General features: G+C 36.2%; 2 protein-coding genes and 1 long non-coding RNA gene across 3 annotated transcripts in view; all 3 read left to right on the top strand.

The window, feature by feature from the left end:
• The window catches only part of LOC121265540 (G-type lectin S-receptor-like serine/threonine-protein kinase At1g11410), a 92,972-nt gene that overhangs the window by 36,254 nt on the left and 31,879 nt on the right, over positions 1-24,839 (top strand). The window lies entirely within an intron of this gene.
• LOC121265550 lies at positions 7,367-7,871 on the top strand. Its single transcript, XR_005940685.1, has 2 exons — positions 7,367-7,470; positions 7,664-7,871. It is a non-coding gene; the product is annotated as an uncharacterized LOC121265550 (long non-coding RNA).
• On the top strand, positions 8,128-9,509 carry LOC121264692 (putative cysteine-rich receptor-like protein kinase 35). The gene is made up of 3 exons (XM_041167982.1): positions 8,128-8,324; positions 9,016-9,166; positions 9,247-9,509. Exons 1-3 carry the CDS (start codon positions 8,128-8,130, stop codon positions 9,415-9,417), a joined length of 519 nt encoding a protein of 172 aa, XP_041023916.1. The 3' UTR covers positions 9,418-9,509.

Below are 24,839 nucleotides of genomic sequence, written 5' to 3'. Positions count from 1 at the left end.
CTGTACTGGTAGGGGCTAGAGGATGTCTGGACACTTATGCGCTGAGAGCGAAGTTAGGCATTATTTGTTACGAAGTTATATGCACGGACATTACTCGTAGTGTGACGAAGGAATTAGGGTGTGCACATGGTCCGTAGTGGAAACCATGGTGCATGCGTAAATAAAATGATAGTATGGACTTTATGTGGATCACGACCCCAATCTGGGATGGGGCATTATCTTGGTGGAGCTCCTCTGGTTACTTGGGAGCGTGTAAAACTGAGTGACGTCCCCTGGGCTGTTGCTGGGCGATAGTTTGCTCTGCCAAGACAATAACGCTCTTGGCACGTCTCTGTAGCCCCTCTACTAGTAGGGGCTAGAGGATGTCTGGTCACGAATGCGCCGGGCGTGGAGCTGGGCATCGCTTGTTACGAAATCACATGCATAGACGTTACCCATGGTGTGACGAAAGGAGCCAAGGTGTGCATATGGTCCATAGGGGAGACCATGGTACATGCGTAATAAATGACTGTGTTTTGGGCGAAGGTGGTTTTTGACGTGAGTGTTATGTTTAAATGTGTTATTTTTGGGAAAGGATGGAAAAATGGATATTGTGGTCTTATGCTTGTATGATTGCCATACTTTGCTGGTTGTATAGATGCATTACTTAATCTCTTGGTTGTTGCATGTTGAGATTGCGAAATCTCACTGTAGTATTCCTACCTATGATTCCGTTTTATGGAACTGTAGGCTTTGATGCAGAGAACGAGTATGAGCAGGTGGGACTGGCCCGTCCTGAGGAGTGAAGGCTTGGGATTGTACTCATATTTGTTGTTGAACCATGTTTCCTTTCCTTTATTTCAGTTGGATGAATGTATAATCCGTTGGTATTTTTATTTTGGATTGTAAAGTTTAAAACTTTATGATACTTAGTTTTCACTACCTTATATCTATCCGCTGCGCTATTTTTAGTGCACACATTAATGCATGTTTGCACACACTAGCACAGGGCGATGAGAGTGTGTGTTCCGTGTGGTCATCATCCTGGTGTCACGACTTCCACCAAATCACACATGGGGTCGAGGGTACCACAGGTGTTATCCGAGCAATTTGGCTCTGGCTAAATCCATAAGTCACTTACGTATAGTACCAGAATTTTAGGCTTCAATCTTAGAATTATAGGCTTGAGAATTTGGGGAGTTAGACTTGGATTTGGTATGAATATTTAGTGTAGTAGGCCTGAACTCTTAGTGATTTGGTTTGTTTTTATAATATCGAGGCTTGGAGAGAACGACATGGTCTAGGCGATCTCTTTGGAGTAGAAACTAAAGTCACTACTAAGGGGGGGAATAGCTTTAAATCACTTAGGATAATTGAGGTCTTAGATTCCATTGAATTTAAATGAGTTTATGGAATAGGAGGTTGTAAGTTCAACGAACTTCAAGGAAAGATTTATGAGAATTTCATTTTAAGTTTTAGGATTTTACAGACTTTAAGAAATGAATTGATATCATTTAAGATTTTAGATTTTGAAAGCTTCGAGAGATGATTGTTTTTATCTAAGGTCATCGATTTTGCAGACTTCAAAAAAATGATACTTATATGATTTTAAGGTTTTAGAATTGCAGACTTTAAGGACTGACTTATAGTAAGATTTGAGTTTTTAGTTTATGCAGACTTGGCATGCATGCTTGATCAATTGGAAGTTAATTAGTCTGTAACCATTAAAAATGGGGTTTGATCAAAGTTAAGTTATTGATAGTGGAGATTTACAAGAAGCGTGTTTCTCTATGAGGTTTGAAGGTATTGATTTAGTTCGGAGAATGGTTATTATTAGCTCGAAGTTATAGGGTTGGCAGGTTTTCTTTAGGAATCGATTCTTATCAAATTTAAGGATGATAGATGGTGCAGATTTAGGAAATGATTCTTATCGATTTTTAGGATATAGGTCCAGAGGATGGATATGGTAGTTTGGTGATGGTTTAGAATATGATCAAGTTAGTTTGAGAGTAGGATTGGGTTTACTAGCTATATTGGAGGCGAGATTTGGTAACTTTTGGGTGGACTTTAGTGGGGGATGATATTGAGTTTAGTACTGCTAGGATAAATACTGGTTGATTTAGGGTTTGATTAGTCAAGTAATTGATGTCAGGATAGAAATATTGGTGCATTTCTACTTTTGGATGAGATGGTGTTGGGCTTTAAAGCTCCATGCCTACCTTAGGTGGGATGTGCAGATTTTTGACTATTTGAGTGTCGTGGATCAAGTTGTGTTTTGGTTTACCTACGACGTCAAGTTGTTCGCTTGGATATGTACCAACGTGTGTAGGAGTCGACGAAATAATCTAAATTGCCTCTCCTGTGAATGTTGTAGGTGTATCGATATGTGGATTTCACTCTCAAGGTGTTATCGACTTGGCTCTTCCCAGTTACTTAGGTCTTCTTACACTCATACTTAGTACTTCCTTGGAAAGATCATTCCATCAGTTCCCTGCAAGATGGTCCTGACTTTGCTTATTTTAAATTATGTCCCTTTTCTTTTAAATGTTTCTAAATCCTTGAAATTCTTTTGGGGAAAAGATATGAAGGAAAACCAGTACTTTTGTAAACCTTTTTACAGTTTGACTTTGAGAAAAAAATATATATATCATTTTATTTTGTCTTTTCACTTCCTTACTTATCTTATTAATTCAACCTCCTTGTCCAACTTTATGAAAACTTATGGTGACTTGATGCTTTGATAAGAGTCGTGGATCTATGTTGGCGAATTGCTGGAATTTCCCCTCCTTTGTGTTTTTATATTAATATTTATGTGGTTTACTTTTGGCGTAAGGACCAATCTTGTACCAGCTGTAGTTTTCTCAATTTCGTTGCAAGTCAAATTCTTTTCTTAGTCACTTGGTGGTTATTACCACGATGAAGATGGCTATGTACCCACAAAAGATTTAAATAATGGTATTGTTTTGAATGTTCGTGTTCTACCGAATTAAAAGTTGATGCTATCCCACTTTTACGATCAGTAAAGGAATCTTGAGTGGCAATGCTTGACCAGTTTGTAATGCATATTAAGGATTATACAACCTCTGTTTCGGGTTGCGCATACCCTGTTGGGATTATAATGTTTGGAGAAAGGCTTGTTGACATGAAACCCATTATTTATGTGTTGGATTACGCTATGCCAATGGAAACTGTCATTATGGGTGATGAGTAAGGCCGTTTTCCATATTGTAAGAAAGGGCCACTCATAGTGGGCACCCCTTCCCCTTCTCTTAGGGGTTATGAAGTGGCAGTTAAGCCACTTCATGAGAGTTGATGGCTGGCCCTTAATGGCTAGTCGGGGGGTTACGCTTAGAGGGATTATTTATATAGCGCCTACCCCTTTGGATGAGACATTGGCATCACAAACAAGTTCTCTCTCTCATTTGAGTTCTCTCTAATCCCGACATCTAGGGTGTGGAATATGTGGGTGTTGCTCTGGTATATTACCATGTAGCACACTCCACCATCTCCTGGAAGATTTCGGATGAACAACAACGACATGGATAATCTGTCGAACAACTGCATTACATCTATGATTTACTAATAAGGTAATATCGTTTTTGCTGTATACTTTGATCTAGTATTTCTAACATTGATAACAGAGCAAGAATTGGTTGTTCCCGATTTGTGTTTGATGTGTATGTTGTGATTTCATTCACTGAATTTTTTCTGCACGATGAGTAATATTTATTTTCTCTCGATAACCATGGCTACTTGAGAGGTGGTTGTGTATCTCGGAAATAGGCCACTAGAGACACTAGAGCGCTCCTCATGGGTGTTGCGCATTGTGCAAATGTTTGGTGCGTCACACTCCGACCACGAACAACGTAGCCTAGGGCGCTGCGATCACTGTCTGGATATTGCATGCCCAAGGCATTGCCGCTGCTACGACAATACACACAGGTGCATCACCCCTGTGTTGTGCGATAAAAGTGGCACATCGAACACCATCTGGGTGTGTCGCATGTGGTGTGTCGCTCATCGATGCTGCGACACCCATGGTGTTGTCTTCTGCATGAAGGGCACATCATGAGGCTGGTTCCAGAGAGTAGCGACTACCTCCCGCTCCTTGCAATGGGCAGCTTTCACCCAGGTCACGGTGCTCGCTGCCACCATGTCTGAGTTTTTTTTCCTCGAATAGCCGCATGAAGTAGCCATCCCACTGCCATAGAGCCGTCGCTGGCTCATTGGACCGAACCCCTTACCAAACTGCTAAGCTCCACCCCGTGCCACTGCATTACACTACACAGCCTGGTAAGCCATGGTGTAGTGCAGAGCATGGCGAGCTGCGCCATGGCTGGTGTGCACAACTGCATGGGCGTCGCAGCACCCAGCTAGTGTGCTCAAGCTGCATTACACGCTACACTCTCATGGGTGCAAGATCACTCTTCTGTTGCACCATGGTGTAGGTGCGCACTGCACCTCCAAGGTGCTCCTTACCCACGGTGCGCACTGCCCTACACCGTCAAGGTGCGCCATGCTCCTCTAAGAGCAGCAGTACTCGAAATCATGAGTTGCAATGCAGCCGTTTGGTGCACTCGGCACCATGATCATCATTAAGAAAGGTACAGTCCTCTGCTGTGCGCAGAGCAATGCACACTGTGGTGGTGCTACGAGATCTGCTGCATGGAGAGGAACACGACAAGCTCTGCTACGGGAAGAGTTGCGCACACGGATGGTGCAACAGTCTCTACCTCCTGCTAAGTTGCGTGCTCCAAACATGTGCAGTGTAGCCCACGGTATTTCCTTGCCCAGGGTGTTGCGACCGTTGTGAACCAATGGTCGTACGAGTATCGTCGTGCCAAGATGGAGGTGGCAGCAGGCAGTTACAAGAGGAAGGCGGCGGCTAAATATTTTTTCCATTGCATTGTTATGTAACGGTCGGCTAGTGAAGAAGAAGAGCAGGGAAATTTTTTTTGTTTATTTGTGTTTTTGGATTTGGGCCGGAGGCTACAAAATGAAATGGGCTTGACCTTTGGGTTAAAACAAATTTTTCTTTGTGTTAAAACGTTTTTTGGGCTCAAAGGCTGAGGCCAGTTTTACATTTTTGTTTAAGGACACGTCGGGGCTGGGCAGCATAAATGGCTTGGTTTTGGTGAGGTTAGTTAAGGTGGTGCATGGGTTGCTGCGGTTTATGAGGAGAAATAAACATTAAATTGGTAGTCAGTTTTCACTTAGTAACGACGTGGAAGATTTGTTTCACCGAAACAAAAATCAAAGTGGTGGAAAGTTGCTGCCATGTTGTTTTCTGGACATGTAGGAACATGCATGATGGGTGTTGGACGTAGAAGGGGTGGAGATACTACTGAACGTGGGCTTTGAGGCGGTGGCAAGTTTGCTTGAAGGAAAATTATGTAGAAGGTATGGCGTGATTTACGTCCATGGCTCTAAATATACAGTGGTTTAAGAAATTTTAGCACAAAGGGAACTCTAGAATTTTAACTCTAGTGTGCTTGAAATTGGACACGTTAATGGGCTTGGATTCGATAAATAAATTGGACCATAATCCTTGTGTCCAAAATAAATCTCTAGTCCAACAATATCTTCGACGTCTAGCAAAAAAAATTTATTGGGCCAAGTTCTAATTATTCCAGCCCCGCTTTGGTCCGTGATTTATTATTTGGGCTTTCGTTCAATCAATGAGCCCAATGAAATTTGTATTATGCCAAAAGTAATTTTTTAGCCCGTAAGTTGCTTTGAAATTACTCGTTAAAAGTTAAATGGGCTTTTTGTACATAAGCCCATAAAATATTTAACAGACTCGGGTTAAGCCCGGGTGTTACATATTCTTGCCACATTTGTTAGGCATTTTATTTTATGCTATAAATTGCCTACGTTATTATATTTTAATTATTTGGATGAAATGTGATGTGATTATTTTTATACATATATTGTGATTACATGTAATTGTATGTGCTTAGTTTATCACTTGTATTTTTTTAGGCTAATTTTAAGAATTAGTCTTTAAATTATTAGAATGTGATAAATTAGAGGATTAAGTAGCCCGAGTTTGGATTAGTTCATGCTTATGATTGGCTCAAAATGAATTTCTTCGATCTGAGAAGAAATTGTATTTGCATGTGATTAGCTCGGTAGATTGCTTATCCTAGTGGGAGCTTAATTGAGATTGATTTGAAATTAATTTCCTGTACGATATAAATTTACATGAAAATTAAATTAGAAATTAATAATTAGCCATTTTGGCGCAATAGAAGATTAGGAAGTTTAGCAAATTTTTTATCTTGCGACTTGTGTTAATTATTTTTGTTCTAACTTAGATTAACACGAAAAATTTCTTCGATATGTGTGTAATTAAATGTGCATAGGTTAGAAACTTTGAGATAACCGAGAAGAAAGCCTAGAGATCATTTATGCGACTTAATCGTCGCATTAATCTTTTCCATGAGCAATAGTTGAAAATGACTTAAGATCATTATGAGTCTTAAATGGTCTTAGACCATTATTATTATAAAAACCTTTGAAAGATCTAGAATAAAATTGGAAGTGTGCGTGGGATGCATGCACTACAATTTTTCATAAAAGTTGATAGGATCAACTATCAAATAGAGCTAAACCACTATTTTGCCTTTGAGAATCTTGTGGGTAATAATGAAATTTTTGCGTTGTTTTTTTATGCAAAGATTAATTGCTCTTATATTTGAAGTTGAGCATTATAGTCTTGAAGCAACTTAGATTAACTCACAGATAAATACATACTCTCTAAAACTTAATGTCTGGCAAGTAAGACATTAAAACATGAGTGTGCAAAGTTTTGAAGACATTCTTAATTGGCACATTCGTTTTAAAGGTTTTATCAATGCACCTTTATGCGGTATTAACACAGATAATCTTACTCAAGTTTTATTTCTCTCTAGCGAGAACAAATAAGTTCTTGCAGATATATAAACTTATGAGCACCCCTTGAGAGTAATGTAATACCAAGCAACTTAGAGGTTTGCATGGTAACTGTGCTAAAAATCTGAATACTTAGCTACGACTTAATTAAGCCTAAAAATCTTACTCGTGATTGCACTGATGTAAGATAAGTTTTAGGCTAAGTCAATTTCTTGCAAATTTTCTTCTTTTCTCTCCTATAGTGGATTGGAGAATATGAAAAATATTGGAAGCAAAAAATTGGGATATATAGCTTGTTAGCAACTAAAACGTCACATATTGTATTTGTTGCACAAAGTGATGTTTTTAATTAGCGCTTTTAATGCGATATTAGTAAAGTCTAAAATGATACCTCGATAGCATGTGCAGACATGAGTCTGTCTTTGAAAGTGTGCAAGCTAGAGTGCTTGAAGAATTGTACTTGTATGGCATACACCATTGCAAACAAGACAAAGGGAGGGATTGGGTGCCTTACATGGCACGACAACTTGGTGGACATGAGAGTTTATTCCAATGGAGGACAATATTTATATCTACACGTGGATGCAGCTACATTAGGTACTCCAATTTTATACGACAATATTTATATCTACACGTGGATGCAGCTACATTAGGTACTCCAATTTTATTACTTTTCTTTTATTATTATTTAAAACGCGATCCATGTCCCATCTAAGTCAGAGAAGATTCAGGTTCACGAATCGCGTAAAAAGATTGAGTTTTCCACTCTTTTTTCTTTTTATTTTCTTAGCTCAATATGCAAAGAAGAATGGTCTTCTTCATAATAAGGGAAAGCTGACGATTCTTGTGGTTTCTATTGCAGTAATGTTGCTTATTGTGGCTTCCATAGTGTATTGGTTCATAATGAGGAAGATAAAGGGTAAGTAAAACATGACTTTTAAAGCAGTTTCTTCAATTCTTTTGCACTTTGAGAATTTCTAACTGCATTTGACGACAGAGAAAAGACAAAGCAAGTATACTTTTGGCATTACCTCCGTTGCTGCAAGCTTTGAAGAATCTTCAACTAGAAGCGAGCTCGATGGAAGAACAAGAAATTCAGACTTACAATTCTTTGAACTAAGTAAGATAGTTGTAGGCACGGATAACTTCTTTGTTTCTAACAAGCTAGGAGAAGGTGGTTTTGGATCAGTGTATAAGGTAATCTCCTTGAAATTCAATTCATAAGTGTGCAATGCATCAGTAATTCCATTTTGAATGTTCATCAAGGTTGAAATTAGTGTTTGCTTTAAGGGTTGCTTATACAATGGAAAGGAAATAGCAGTGAAAAGACTACCAAAGTACTCAGGACAAGGCATAGAAGAGTTCAAGAATGAAGTTGTAATCATTGCTAAACTTCAACACAGGAACCTTGTGAGGATTCTTGGTTATTGCATTCAAGGAGAAGTAAAGATGTTAATTTATGAGTACTTGCCTAACAGAAGCTTGGACACTTTCCTTTTTGGTATGTCTTCTTTTCACATAAGCTTCTTCTTCTAGTGTTCAGCATTGCCTACCAAACAAATCATCTAAAGATTTGTGATCTTCTCATTCTGATGAAACAAAAAGGCCATTATTAGATTGGGGCAAATGCTGAGATTATTTGTGGGATTGCTCGATAGATCTTATATCTTCATCAAGAGTCAAGATTAAGGATTATCCACAAAGATCTAAAGGCCAGCAATGTTCTACCTGACAATGCAACGCATCCAAAAATTGCAGATTTTGGTATGGCTATAATTGTTTGAGGGGAGTCTGGGACCAAATTGAAGCAAAATACAAATCGTGTTGTTGGAACATAGTAAGTGTGCTACAAATTAGGGATACATTTAAGCTCTATTTGGATGGTGAGATGAGATGAGATAGTTTTGGATGAAAGTTGAATAAAATATTGTTAAAATATTATTTTTGTTTTGAAATTTGAAAAAGTCAAATTATTATTATATTTTGTGTGAGAATTTGAGAAAGTTGTATTGATGAGATGAGATGAGATGAAGCCGTTTCTGTATTCAAACGGGGCCTTATAGTATAAACCAATTTCTTTTTTTAAGCAAAACATTAATCATATCATTTTGGGTATGTGATAATTTCGTTATGCTGTTGCAGTGGCTATATGTCTTCGAAGTATGCGATGCGTGGACTATTTTCAGTGAAGTCAAATGTATACAGCTTTGGGGTTTTGCTACTGGAGATTATTTCTGGCAGAAGGAACAATACTTATTATCACGATGATCCCTCCTCAAACTTGATTGGGCATGTAAATACAAGTGTATGCAAATACTTTGTTTTATATTATTTATTTAAACCTAAACACACAAACATGTTGCTTAATTGTAGGTTTGTGAGTTATGGAAAGAAGGCAAGGCCATGAAAATAGTTGATTCATCACTGGTTGACAAAACCCCTGATAATGAAGATGCAAGATGCATTCAAATTGGGCTTTTGTGCGTGCAAGAATATGCAACAGATCGGCCAAACATGTCAGCAGTCGTTGCAACGTTGGGTTAGGACACACCTCTTCCTTCTCCACAACAACCTGCATTTGTTTTGAAGGGTAGTAACCATGGGAAAGACACATCAACTAGCGAAGGAGCCATTTATGTTAAAGAAGTAACTGTTTCTTTGATTCATGGTCGCTAAAGTCAGATTTTGTTCGATGCAATGTATTGATATGAAGTTAGTGTCAGTAGGGTTTGTTTTCAAAAAAGAAAAAGTAAGCCCTAAAATAAAAGATAATCTCTTAACTTTAAGTCGTGCAGGGATGTGTGAGGTTGGGTGTGTGCGTGCGTGCGAGTATGTAGGGGTGTGTGTGTGAATATACCCTTACTCAAAAACTAGTACATAAGCTAAATTTCACTATCGTTATGCCTTGAAACTTAATTAAACCCAGTTAATGCTGATACTCAAGATTTTTAAACCAAGTTACGGATTTTTAAAAACTGGTTTCAATCCAGATTCTGACTCAGGTTTGACCTGGACTAACCCGGTCCGGGTTCCAGCCGGTTTTGAAACCTGGGTTCCCGGGCCGGAACCAGATGAAGTATTTTACTTACCACTGACCTTTTTTAGCCCATCTCCTTTGTTGGATTCGGTTACCCCTAAACTAAATTCCTGGTGGATCATGCCTTCAATGGGGTCGGGCTTTTGGTGAAATAGAACCTACCATATAAATTTGAACCAAACCAGAACAGAATCGAAGCCCATGGAAGGAAATGAAAAAATAGCTTTCAAAACAAGCATGTTTGTTGAATTAGGCAAAGGCAATGTCAAATTTTGGCAAATATCACTTTTTTTTTTTAAAGAGATGAAGTCACATGTCCACGAGTGACCTCCTCCCAATTTATTAAAAGCCCTCACTTATGGTAGTGGAAAACCATATTAACAAAAAGCAGCCAAGGGATATACAATTACGCAATAAACCAACCCGGTGCAAAGCCAAAAACCAAAACCACCGTATACAGAAAATAAATATCTAACTCCAAAAAACCAATCAAAATATATTTTCATATTAGAATATCTATTTATTCTCTATAATTATAAAATATTATTAATTTAAAATTTTTTATCTAATTTTTTTTTCATATTTTACAGTTCTACCGATCATATGTTAATTAATAATCATATAATAATTAAATTATTGTTTAAACAATCATATTTTTAATAATCATTTAACGCTAATAACTATAAATATTTGATTAAAATCCTCTAAAACTTGATATAAATGTGTTAATTACCAACCAAACAATTAAAAAAATAAAAGTGAAAAGGCTACTATGTAACCATCCAATTATGAACATGAATATAGCTTTGCACTACAAGATAAAACTCCTTCAGTTAATTCAGTAAAGATCTTAGATCGTTGTGCACAAATAGAAATCGTTCAAACCATCTGCCTCCCAATTGAACTCATTCTATACTGTGCATTCCCATCTGTAAACATCTTGTCTGCCATATCCTTCAAATTCTTTTGTACATTAGAGGTTAGGGAGGTGATGTATATTGTTGTTTCACATAGATTAAGGACTCGCTTGAATAGCAAGATCCTCCTATCTCGTCTCATCTCATTTCAATATTTATAATAGTATAAATATTTTTCAATTTCAAATGTTTAACTTTTTCATTTAATTATTATCTAATCATTATAACCTTCCTAAACTCTCAAACAAAATATGAAAAATAATTTAACTTTTTCAAATCCCAAAACAAAAATAATATTCTAACAATATTTTAACTTTATAATATTTTTATTCAACTTTTTCTTTCTCCTTTCTCAAAAATCTATAAAACATCTTAACTCAAACAATTTCACTACTATTCACAAGCAATTTAACTACTATTCTCATTTTACCTCATCTCACTATCCAAAAGAGGCCTAAATCCTTGCCCCCCATTTTCACTCCAACTATAATATATGTGCCATACTTCTCAACAAACCTGGAATTATCCAAACACAACATAAGTTTGATACGTTCTTTACACTTAATACAGTAGGATTATATCATACACTTTACAGATACACTGGCCACAGTACTTTTGGTCAGAAAGGTTGAGGGACTTGGTGGTTATGTGTGGATTATAGAGCCTTGAACAGGACAATCTAAAGGTTAAATTTCCCATCCTAGTGATTGATGAGCTGTTGGATGAACTACATGAGTCAATGGTGTTTTCAAAAGCTTGATTTAAGGTCGGGCTACCATCAAATCAGGATAGTACCTGAGAACATAGTGAAAACTGCTTTTAGAACTCATGAAGGTCATTACAAATTTTTGGTAATGCACTTTGGCCTCACCAATGACCCCATCTACTTTTCAAGGATTGATTGAAATTTTTTTTCTAATCTTTCCTTAGAAATTTTGTGATTGAGGACAGATGTCTTTGGGTGGAATGTTGAAGCCACTAAAGCTTTCTAGCAATAACACAACCCCCAATTCTAAAGTTTCCAGATCCCCCCCCCCCCCTTTATTATGGAGTGTGATGCTAGTGGGGTAATACTTATGCAGGGTGGTCAACCTATAGCATACTTGAGTAAGACTTTAAAAGGGAAGACTCTTTCACTCTCAACCTATGAAAATGAGTTATTTGCCTTAGTATCTGTTGTACAGAGGTGCAGGCCTTACTTATTTAGCGAGTCCTTTATTGTTAAAACTGACCAACAGGCTCTCAAGTTTTAATGGAACAACAGGTGGGCACGGTGGCACAATAAAATGGGTAACCAAACTGATGGTTGATAATTTTGTTATTGAATATAAAAAGGGGAAGAAAAATAAGAAAAGGAGGAAGGGTTGTTGTTGGCTATGATCACTTTTCCTACACTAGTTTGGTTAGAAGAATTGAGGGGCAGTTATTTTGCCTCTCCAGATATCGTGAATCTTATCTCAAGGATAAGAAGCACTTGGAAGTACCAAAAGGATTCTCTATGTCACATGACCTAATCTTGAACAGAAGGAGAATTATTCTGGTTCCTGGCTCCTCATTTAAGGATAAAGTTCTTCAATTTGCTAATTTCCAACATGCTTTTGGTAGCAATAACATCCCATAAAAATAAAACAATAAATAATTGAAAGAACCATCTAAGAACTTCTTGTACTACACACAACTGTCATAGTTACTTCTAAAATAACCATAATTAACCATAAATGTATCGAAGTGTTTGTACCATCTCTTTGGAAAGCGCTTTAAACCATATAATGGTTTCCTTAACTTACAAACAAGATCTCTTTTACCTTCAAGAATGAACCCATTTCACTTATGCATATAGATAGTCTCCTCAAGCTCACCATGTAAGAATATCAAAGTAGATGAAGTTCCAAACCATAGAGAAAAACCATGACACGCAACACCCGAATAAAGCTATACTTCACAAGTTGTGCAAAAACTTCATTGAAGTCTACACCCTCTCTTTGACTGTAGCCTTTTACAACTAAACATATATTGTATCTAGCATTGTCAACACCTTGGATTCCTTCATTTTCATTGAAGCCCCATTTGCATCCAACAGTCTTCACTCTCTTTGAAAATTTAATAAATTCCTAAGTTTATTTCTTATGAGGAGGTTCAATATCTTACGACATGGAAAGAGCCCACTATGCAAATTCTTTACTTGTGACAACTTTTGAATATGTGGAAGCTTCTTGAACATCAATACTCTCTATCAAAGTAAGTGTATACACTCCTCGGTCTGAATGAGTGAATCTTTAGGGTGGTCTAATTTGCCTCCTATATCTACCAGTCTTACTATTGTACTCTTGCTCTTCTTGTGCATCATCATTAGTATCAGAATTATTCACATCTACAACAGCATGATCTTGAGTACCACCTTTCACTTCCTATGAAGTTTCGACTTGTAGCTCCACCTTCATCCTATGGCTTGCTCCTTTCCTGTAGAAATAACAAGGTCTTTCTCAAGTGGAGCATGGCTAATTTACTAAAGATAACATCTATACTAATTATGATTGTGGGTAATTTAGGATCAGTACACCATAGTACATATCCTTTGACCCCACAAGCATATCTAATGAAAATGCCCTTTTTTGCCTTTGGCTCAAGTTTATCCTCATTCACATGAAAATAAGAAGGAGAACCAAGGATCTTCAAATTATAATAATTAGTAGGAGTACCAGACCACACATTATCAAAAGTTTTTAATTCAATAGACGTGGATGGAGAATGATTAAGCAAATAGCTAGCTGTGTTGACTGTCTTTACCTCCACAAATGCCTTCATTTTTCAAAATCCATCGAATTCACCCTCACAAAATTCTATGTCATTGTCAGCTTTGAGTCACTTTATTTTCTATCTTGTCTATTTCCCGATCTGAGCCGTTCTTGCTTGAAGGTGACAAACAACTCACTCATTTGCTTCAAAGAATAAACCTAGACTTTATCTCGAATAGTCATCAATGATGGTGAGTAAGTATTGAGCATTGCCTTTAAATGGAAAACGTGAATGACCCACAGATCATAATGAATATAATCCACAATTCCCCTAGTTCTATAGATAGTTGTAATAAATTTTACTTTGCACTGTTTCCCAAAAATACTAGCAATATTAAAGAAACTTGATTGGTTTTTCTCTATTTATTTGTGACAATAGTTACATTTAACCTTTTACTTGCTAAATTTAAATTGTGAACAGCGTCTAGATTTTCCTCACCCTTATCTAACCTTCTCTAGTTGGATTGACCACTACTAAAGGAACCCTTGATAAATAAGCTCTCAACTTGATTATCTCTTTTACACTCAATTTTGTTCTCATCTCCCTAGAGTTTAAAGTAGATTTAATATCTGTTAGGGAGATGGTATATCTACCATATAACATTGAATTAACAAAATTATCAAAACAAACAAGCAACGAACACAACAAATTTAAAGCTTGATCCTCTCAGTCAAGCTTTATATCAATGTTCTATGATCCATAATAATTTTATTAAAATTTTCAAGATGCACAGGCATAGGTATACCTTCCTTCATTTTGAAAGTGTACAATTGTTTCTTTAAATATAAACAGTTGGTGAGTGACTTCTTCATGTACAAAGCCGCTATCTTTCTCTTCAAGTTCTAGAAGACCTTCCTTTGTCGATTTAAAAGACTCTTGCATCTCCTTGTCATTGAATATCTTCGCCAAGCCTTGTTGTCATCCCAAGATACGCATCTTGATGCGCCATAGATTGTATCTATTTTGACCGTCAAACTTTTGTACTTCAAATTTTGTAGTAGCAATCCCTCAAAGAGAGAACCACCACAAACTCTATGATACCAATTTGTTGTGACGAATGGAGATTTTAGGATGGTCAAGAAGTAAAAAAGGTAATAAATAAATTTCAATAATCACACAAGACACCAAGATTTAAATGGTTCAACATGAAGAAAAACCTACGTCCATTGGTGGAGGTAATCTCAAGAGAAATTCCCTAACCAAAAGTAAAGTACAAAAGAGTAGTAACAAACACTTAAACCAAGAGCCTTAATACACCCAATTTATGATTCGTATATTTCTTGAGCTCTCTACTATTATCTCTCTATTTGCTCTCAACTTTCATGTGCATGCTCTTATAGAAGAGAGTTGCACATTTTAGGTGTGAGGATAAAAAAAGTATGACAAGCTTTGAAATTTAGGTAGGCAAATCAAGTGTTGCACCTAAAAGCCATAGGTTTCTCTGTTTCTCTTTTGGGTTGCAAAGCATGTTTGCAAAGAAAAAATGGATTATTCTTGACATAAAGACAAGCCACTTTTCCTACAAGTGCTATGGAGGACTCAACAGCTTGCAGTCAAGCCTGCTGGAATTTTCTATTGCACTAGATCCTAAGGAGGTGACCAAGAGACTACACCTTGCCTTTTTTTTTCTTTTTTCTTTTTTTTTTTATAACAAAGCAAACTTCATTGATTAAAGGAAAATTACAAACGTTATCCATCCATACAATCTGTTGGATTACATTTGGGCAAGATTCTCACCAAATGGCTATATCATCCACATGCCAAGCATATCTAGTATGCTAGATTGTGCAACTTCTAAACCTTTTCATGAGCTACTTTGTTTCCTTGATAATATTCCCAAATAAAGAGCAAGACTCTTTTGCTGCTTGCAACTGTGTCACCATACGTAGTGAATCCCTTTCCATAATAAAATCTTCGATGCCCAAGTGAAGAGACAGTTGTAAGCCTCGCAACATTCTAAGCCTCACAGCTAGATCATTGACCTCAATTTCCTTCTTGCTTGTAGCCATGATAACCTCCTCATTTTCATCTCTAAGGATAGTGCCCACCCCTGCTCTGTGTTGTACTTGAAACATGGCTTCATCAACATTAAGCTTCAACATTCCTTGTGGAGGCCTTTTCCAATATCAAGGTGATTGATCCTTTTTCCTTGGACTTGATTTCAGTTCTTAATGTAAATTTAATAGAGATAAAGCATGCTCCACTACCTGGTTTGGTAATTGTGACTTACCTACATGTAGCATTTGATTCCTTCTATAACAAACGCTCCATTCCCATGGAGGAAATTTTTTTAGATCTTCGTTTCGATCCCCTTCACCGATTTTAGTAACAATCTCAATAAACTCTTTGTTTCTGCCAGGGACATGTATGGAAGGTAAAGTCTTTCTCCAACTTTCTTCTAAATAAGGGCAGAAAAAGGCGCATGTATTGGATCCTCAAGTTCCTTACTACAGAATTGGCAATTTTCGTCAATAAGAACCTTCATTTTCTTCAGGTTGTTTCTGGTAGGCAAACCATCCTTGCATGCTCTCCTGGAAAATAGTTTGATTCTGTTAGGGATTTGTAGCTTCCATATTTCTTTCCACATTCTTTTCTTTCTACCTGCATTTGAACTCTCCTCTTGCATATTTGTCTATTGTAAATCCTTAAATAATCTGTAGGTACTCCTTACATATTTATCATCCTTTTCTGTTTCTAATTTGAGTTTGTTTACATGATCCCCTATGCTTAGGCCAATCCTCAAACTTTCTACTACAGTTTGTGGTGAAGAAAGCCTTCTAATTCTTTCTCAATCCCACCACTTGGTAGACTGGTCAATGAGGTGACCAATAATATCAACCCTATTAAGATTATCAGCATCACTTGAATTATGAGTCAATTTCCTAATACCTGAAATCCAATAATCAGTTCGTATATTGATGGATTTCCCGTTTTCAACCCTCCAAATGCATCCTTGTTTTAGCCTTTTTTTTTTTTTTTGGCCTCCCAAATGCCTCTCCACACATAAGAAAGATTCTACCCCAGTTTCGAATCTAGGAAATGACCATGAGGGTAATATTTGACTTTGTAAATTCGGTGTAGCAATGTTGATTCATCTTGCATAATTCTCCACCCTTGTTTTGCCAAAAGAATTGGATGGGACAGCTGGTGAAAATGAAGGTGTAGGTGAGAAAGAGGGGGCAGAGGGGAAGAATGTTATGCCAACTAATAATGGGAAGGCTGTCGTGACTTAAGGTGTGAAGGAGGGGAATGCTGAGCCAATTAATAATGGGAAAGCTGAGGAGAGGGAAGGGATTGATGTATTAAAAGTTGCTGAAGTGGATTATTTGATTGGTATAGTAATAGAGGTTTCTGGCAAGGGGAGGGGGTCATGGAAAAGGAGAGCTGGGGGAGTGGGTCAACAAGTGATACAAAGTGGCGATTTCACTCAAGTGAAAAAAAAGAAAAGGGTGTCGAGGGAATGAGGGAGAAGGGAAGAAAGCAAGAATGAGGGTGAGTTCTCAGGAAGGTGAAGAAAATGCAACAAAAACTATTGTAAGGGTGGTGGCTATTGAACAGCCCGACCTATCACAATGAAAATGCTATGTTGGAACTGTCAATGGCTTGGGAACCCTTGGATAGTTCAAGACCTTTACCACATGGTGAAGGAAAAGAGGCAAAAGAGGCCCAACATAGTTTTCTTAATGGAAACTAAGATGAATAATAACAAAGGTGAAAAAATGAAAAAAAAAAGACTGAAGTGTGGGGGGTTCTTTGTGGTGGAACCAGTTGGAAGGAAGGGTGGATTAATTATGTTATGGGATCATACAGTTATAGTTGAGGTGGCTAATTATTCTCAAAGACATTTTAGCTTATGGATTACCAATGAAGGAGTGCTGAATAGGTGGTTATTGACAGGGTATTATGGAGAACCTGATGCTAGTAAAAGAGCTACTTCATAGAGATTTTTCTCCTCTCTCAAACTGACATGAATATTAGGTGGGGGGTTATTAAGGTGCGTGCGTGTTGACTTTAATAATTACCTAATTTAATCACGACCCATAGTGATCTTGGTTGGAAAGAGAACATACTTTTTAGAACTTTATACATGTGGGTTGATCGAATACTAAATATTCAATCAGTCTTCCTCAGCTTATAAAGTCCAAAGGTCACGAGTTATAAGTTTTCACATAAACAATGAAGAAGCTCAAGCTCTAGAAGCAACACAAATACAGTCGGGTAGCAATTGCCAATTGTAATAATTAATTAAGCAACATCGGAACCATCATCTTTGCAAAAATATGCCAAACCAACAAGACATGATATTTCGAATCAGAGATGAAGCTACAACAAGACATGTTTTAGAGGGAAAAAAGAAAAGAAAAAGAATATCAAATTGATCCTTGCTCAAGTTTTGTAAAAAAAATAATGAGAAATATTAGTGTTTAATAATTTTTTTTCTTGTATCCCTTAACTCAAAATTGCATTATCGTAAAATTGCAATATGAGAAAATGGGTAGAAAATTTCAATAAAAATATCATTAGAGTAAACAAAGGGGATAGTTGATCCAATAAGTGATATGGGCCCATATTTCTTAATTCGCAGCTTGAATTAGTGGATGTTTGAAAACGCAACAACAAAAGGAAAAACTCACTACAACAAATAAGGTCTTTTAGGACGAAAAGTTTCGTCTCAAAAGACTAGATTTTCATCCCAAAATATATTTTGATAATAAAAAAAAGTGTCTCGAGATCATCCCAATATCACTGTCCCAAAAGGTATTTTGGGACAAAAACACAAATTCGTCCCAAAAAAATCTTATGGGACGACATTTTGCTGGACCGTTCGATCACGGATGAACTATTTTTTTTTTTGGGACGATTGAAATTTGTCTCAGGAAGTCGTTCGAACGGCCAAAAAAACTTTCGACCAAATAGACATGAAGAAACGTTCGAACGGGTACTTCATGGATGGTCAATCGATACCAGTCCATTTGACCAAATAGACATGAAGAAACGTTCAAACAAACAAATTAATAATCGAACGTAAATTATATTAATTTTTATAATTGAATAAGCTACTCGAACGTGTTTGGGACGCAAAGAGTGAGTTTCTCGTTTGAACGTTCTCGAACGGGTCACAACGTATTTTTACTGTTTGAACTCTAACTTGTGATGTTTGAATGGTTGTGTCCAATGTATATATGTTCAAACGTTTGAAGATAGTTTGAACGGTTAGTATTTTTATGGAAAATACTAATTTAAAACCAAATAGATATTTATATTTTAAAAATACATTATAAATTTTCAATATAAATAAAACTAATCTAATAAGTCATAACTAAATAAATAAAATACTAATAATACTAATAATGTTATCAGTACATAATTTTATAAATCATAAAATTTATGCAAAACATGAAAATCAATTACTTGGAGGCCTGAATTGTTGTATAAGCGTCTGCATTTGGAGTTGCATCTCTCTTTGTTGATCTTCTTGTTGTTTTATGTGCATCTTCATGCCTACTTCTTTCGTCAATTGAGCATCTAACTCATGTTGTTTTGCAATCAATTCTTCGATCCTAGAATGTGCATTCTCTAATGGAATGACAGTAGTACTTGACGTTGATGAAGAGCATGAAAAATTTACACAGCAACCCAAACCCCTCAAATATGTTGAACGTTGACCCAGAACTTATGCAAAAATTTTAACATCACTTGTTGATGAATTCTGATCTGATGTAGCTTCAGCACGGAGGGCAACCATTTTATCCTACACACAACATATAAGATTAATATTGACACAATAATTTAAATATGTTTAATTAAAACAAATAAAAATACTTACATAATTCTCACCAGTATCGGGATGAGTCCACTCTCCATTACTATTAGTATGTGATGCAATATATAATTTTGTCATATCATAATTAATGTCTAACTTATATTACAAGAGACATTGTTAATATTGACTTAGAGAGACGATGGAAAGATCTTGACCCTGCATGATGATTAATCTTCAACTTTTATTTATTTGTTTTATTTATAGAAATTCGCTCCTGCATAGAAATTGTAAAAATTAATAAGTGAAAATTACAAATAGGACACAAAGAATTCATTTAATTTACCTTATATGATGGATTCTCAAATATGTCGCAAAATTTTTCTCAATCTTCAGGTCAAACATCCTAAAAAGGATGTTGGGATGCATCTTTATTGTTGTCGTACTTCTTGTAATGCTCGTGATACCTTACCTTATACTTACAGAATGCATTACACATCAACTCATCGATAGTCTTACGCTCCTCTCCAACCAAAATTCAGTTCGAAGTCATCCTTGAAAAGGTATATACACAAAGATATTATCATTTAGAATATTAAATAATATCAATATAAATTTATTATTTAAATATTACATACCAAACAACGCTTCTTTATAAACTCTTTCATATCTTGCAGGACTTTATGCCATGATCTTGTAGCCAAAGGTGCATAAGTCCATGTAAGAGCACCCACATGCGATTCAAGCCAAGCTGCTTGTTGTCCCTTGCCTTAAAGATTCGTCAAGAATGTTAACCTTAATCTTATCTACTTTACGATATTTCTCCAATGTCATGCCTTGATTAGTGCCTCGTCCGTGACGAGATTGTACTGTTTTCTCTATAAAATAATATTTAGTTATTTACCTCGTATCAATTATCTTAATTGAAAAAATGAGTATTAGCTATTTACCTTATTCCCTAGAATCAGTCTCTAATGGTGAGTCAGACAGAGGGCTAGGAACAGGTGGAGATAGGATGCGAAGTTTCTTCCTTTTTTGTGGCATAATTGCGAGACATTGTATAATATGAACACAAAACCGATCAATCATCTGTATCAGTTTCATCTGTAGATTCACTCTCATCATTTGTAAATACTTCAGATGACTCAACACTTTGCTCAACTGTCGCATCAACTATTTCAGCCTCAATATCTTCCTTATGTAATGAGATCATCTCATACTAGTTCAAATTCACAAACAAGTTAAAGGCAGGTTGACTCTCTTGGTATGCTTCTTGAGTAGAGGGATCATCTTCTTCTTCATCTTGTCCTTCCTCCTCTGAGATAACATTATAAATATTTTTAGGAGAAAACTTTTGTACTATTTACCATTAATTTCCTAACTCAAGATCGTCTAAATAGAATACCTGAGATGTTTGGGAAGCCAAAATAAAATGATAATTTTCATACCACTTTTTTGATGTATTAATACTCAGAAAATATTCGTCGTGGCATTTTTCTCTCCGAGGATTGCTTAAATCCCACCAATCAAACTTAAACATATAAACCACAAGCTCCCCCACATATCTAATTCCAATTATATCTACGATAAATCTATAAAAATCAACGTTGTCTCCAGCATGACTCCATTCGCAAAGATACCACTATTTTGTGTTTTCCTCTAAAGTTCTCAATCAATTGTGTGATACATATTTCCTCGAGAAATACATGCAGAATATCGAGTAGCACGTCTCGAGGGGCCACACACCAGTGCATATGGTTTGTCTGATATATCATTCGGATTACTCGCGTGCATTTGTACAACATACATATTAAATAAAATATAAACGTTCAACCGTTGACAATCCAATCTATTTTTTAAGTTAGTGCAAAATCGCATCTATATTAATGTCATTACTTGTTGTTTGAACCATTTTGGGAACTCATGTTCATGTCTTTAGTCTATATCATTTACTCTCAGTTCTTTGAGCACATTAATATGATCACTGAAATTAAATATTACCAACAATAAGTATATTCGTATAATTGTTTAATAAATAAATTCAATGATTAATTCATAATTAATTTGAACTTACTTCAAGTGGCTTTCTATCTCAGGGCAATTGTTTAGCATGTATCACTGACCTTTCTCGAACTCCCTTCCATACAAATCATAACCACGCCAAGCACCAAGTGGACGCACTTGTTGGGAAAATAGAGAGAACCCGTTCTGTTGTCTTGCTTGGTCAACATCAAAGTTTCTTTTCGGCCAATCAAATTTTGTGTCAACGTCGTGGAAGTATTTGGAACAGAATGTATGTCACTCATCATCAATATATGTTTCTGCAATTGATCCTTCTGGGTGGGCTTATTACCCACTGTGTGTTTAAACTTTCCAAGAAACTGTTCAATAGGATACATCCATCTATACTGGACTAGTCCTACAAATCGGCCTCACATAGCAAATGAACGGCTAAATGAACAATGATGTCGAAGAATGAGGGTGGGTAAATAGTCTCCAACTTACACAATATTATAGCAATTTATCGTTCCATATGATCCAAAGTTTCTACATTCAACGTTCTAGCACATAAATTTTTAAAAAATACACTCAACTCAATTAAAGCAACCCACACATCTTTCGTCAAGAACCCACTGATACCAACAGGCAAGATACGTTATAAAAATACATGACAATCGTGACTTTTTAGTATAGTAATTTGTCACTAATGTTAAATATTTATTTTATTTTTTAAATTTCAGGTTCATAATAATTTCTTATAGAGGTCGTAAACGTGGTAGATCAGGCGAACCTTCCATCCAAACAGTTCAAGAGCAGACTATTTTACTGGATCGGTAGGTAAAACTGTCTGATTTTGGACTCTTATATGAGAGGATCATTCCCTCCCATCAATATTCATGATCGTGGTTGGGCGCCAATCCTAGATCAACAAGAAGAAGGAATAGAGCTCATTTCCTATATTGACATTGTTGCCGAGTTCTATAAAGAGTTCAGTGGTGCCAGCCCAGACGATGGAGGGGCCTACAGGATCTGTGTCAGGAGAGCTCCTATTATAATTTTAGCAGACATACTCGCTACATATCTCAGTATTCCTAGGCTGGTCGATGCCTATCCAAACCTGCTGCATAGAGAGTTTGATCCTTCAAGTGATGCAGAGACAGCTCAGGACGAGGGACCAATTTACACAAATGAGGTCGATACAGTCACTGATCATGAGGCAGAGACCGGATTGTTGGTTTAGATTCTCCAGTGTACGATGGGACGAAGAGCATTATTGACCCTCGACAGCACAAGACCGAGGTTGGCATGGATTGAGCGGAATTTATGATACGAGTCGCTTGTGGCATTCCAATCGATCTCATGGGGTATATATTTGAAAGGATCCGATCAGAGGCTCGTTACAATACGACAGATATACTGCCGCTCGGGATCCTGATCATTCAATTTTTGCTATATTCAAGGGTCGTGCCAGATGTTGTTGAGCGTGCACGGGAGCTAATAGGACCAATCAGCAGCAACACCCCATCACGGAGCACAGGACACTCGAGACTTCATTTTCGTGAACCTGTTCCAGACCGGGCTAATATTCAGAGAGATGCACAGCCAGGAGATCTTGGAGTATCGGTCGGTGAGGCATCTACACAGGTTGAGGCATCATGCACATCTACTCGCAAGGAGATGGCCGAAATACTGCTTGCTGAGATCGGCATACACACATCAGTGGTGATAGATACAATGCATACTACCATGTCTGAGTTGCATACAGAGATTACTGCTAGCATCTCTGAGTTACGTACAGGATTAATGCTAGCATCTCTCAGTTACGTACAAATATTCATGCCAGTAATGCAACTCAAGTCATGCTCAGTACTCGACTGACACAAGTAGAGAGACGATTAACTGCAGTCGAGGATGTGTATAGAGACCTCGCATCACAGTAGTTTATATCTTTTATTTATATTTTTTCGTTATAGTTATGGACAGTATATGGTGTTTTGATAATTTGTTTTAGTTATGAATTAAATATTTTTTGTCTTTTCTAGATTAATCATTGATTTATATTATACGGTGTATGGCTGATAATTTTTATTTAACTAAAAATGTTTTTAACATAAAAGAAATCATTAAACTATTTTTAAATTAATTACAAAAAATTAATTTATGAATTCGTATATATGATATATATTTTTTATATGTTGAGTTACGTACAATGATTAATATTATAGTTCGAATGTATAAATGTGGTGTTCGAATATGTTCGAACTAAATATGTTCCTTTCGAACAGTCTAGAAACCTTCCTGCCATATTTTGCCACCAAATTTTTTCCGTTCAAACAATAAAATTGCTGTTCGAACGGTTTTAAACTTTCACCGGGAAAATAAATTACTTCCCTGCCAAGATTTCTCGGTTCGAATGGATTTTTTCCGTTCGAACGGACAAAACTTTTTCAGACAATCTAATACGTGACAAAAGATCCTATTCGACCGGATATTTATCCAGTTGAACGGTTTTGTAAAGTCATTGATTTTTTGGGATGAAATTTAAATTTCATCTCAAAAAATTACTTTTAGGGACAAAATTTAGATCATCCCTAAATAAATTCATCCCTAAAAATCAAATTTGTTGTAGTGCCAACTGATTTTTTGTGGTTTTTTTCTAATCTAAATGTATTGATTGATCAAAGTGATGAGTTATAAAGAGATGTCGTAAAAGTATATTTATAAATTAATATGAGTTTATATAATATATTAGATCTACTTTTAGAATAAAAATAGTTTACAATCTAACATACCACATCAAGACACGTCAATTTGTAGATTTACTTTTGTGGGATCTTATTGGGGCTAAAACATTTCTCTTGATAAAACAATTTTTACTCAATAACATGGAGGCTAGGATATTTCATTCGACTTTCTATTATATAGCCTGGTTTTTTCTATTAGAGCTATTTTATTCATCGGTATGTAGAACATACTATCTACATCATTTAAATAGTAAGATATTAATCTATAATATTTAATTTTAAAATTTATCTACCAAATCAAATTATGTCATGTAAACATTTTACTAAATATATTTTACACAACAACTTGAAAGTAGAATGTTTCATAACTCATAATAAGGGTGTCAAGGATGCATCATGTGCATTGAAATTTTGATTTGGTAGAATATTGCTACTCCGCATCCTCTTTTTTTTTTTTTTTCTTATCGAAAGTGTGCCGAATTTTCTTTTTAATTTTTAAAAATGAAAAATAAATTAGAAAAATCAACTTTATTTAAAAAAAAAAGTTAAAAAGAATAAAAATTAAATAAAAAATTTGATTAGATCAGAATTGGTAACTTATGTTTTTCTTTTAATATATTAGGGGAGAGAAGTCGAACCCATGACATCTATTTTGGGGATGTGGGTGTTGTGCCCACAGGTTGTTGGCAATTGGTCACTTGTGTTAACCC

Source organism: Juglans microcarpa x Juglans regia, chromosome 5D (assembly GCF_004785595.1).
Source record: "Juglans microcarpa x Juglans regia isolate MS1-56 chromosome 5D, Jm3101_v1.0, whole genome shotgun sequence".
In the NCBI taxonomy this organism is placed as follows: Eukaryota; Viridiplantae; Streptophyta; class Magnoliopsida; order Fagales; family Juglandaceae; genus Juglans; species Juglans microcarpa x Juglans regia.
The sequence above is the reverse complement of the archived record's forward strand: the minus strand, read 5'-3'. Positions and strand labels throughout refer to the sequence as shown.

Bases quoted from the DNA above. Each gene is read 5' to 3' on its own strand.
- LOC121264692 (XM_041167982.1), top strand. From the start codon at position 8,128: ATGTTCATCAAGGTTGAAATTAGTGTTTGCTTTAAGGGTTGCTTATAC. The intron at 8,325-9,015 runs GTTAATTTATGA...ATGCTGTTGCAG, and splicing joins ATTCAAGGAGAAGTAAAGAT to TGGCTATATGTCTTCGAAGT. The intron at 9,167-9,246 runs GTAAATACAAGT...GCTTAATTGTAG, and splicing joins CCTCAAACTTGATTGGGCAT to GTTTGTGAGTTATGGAAAGA.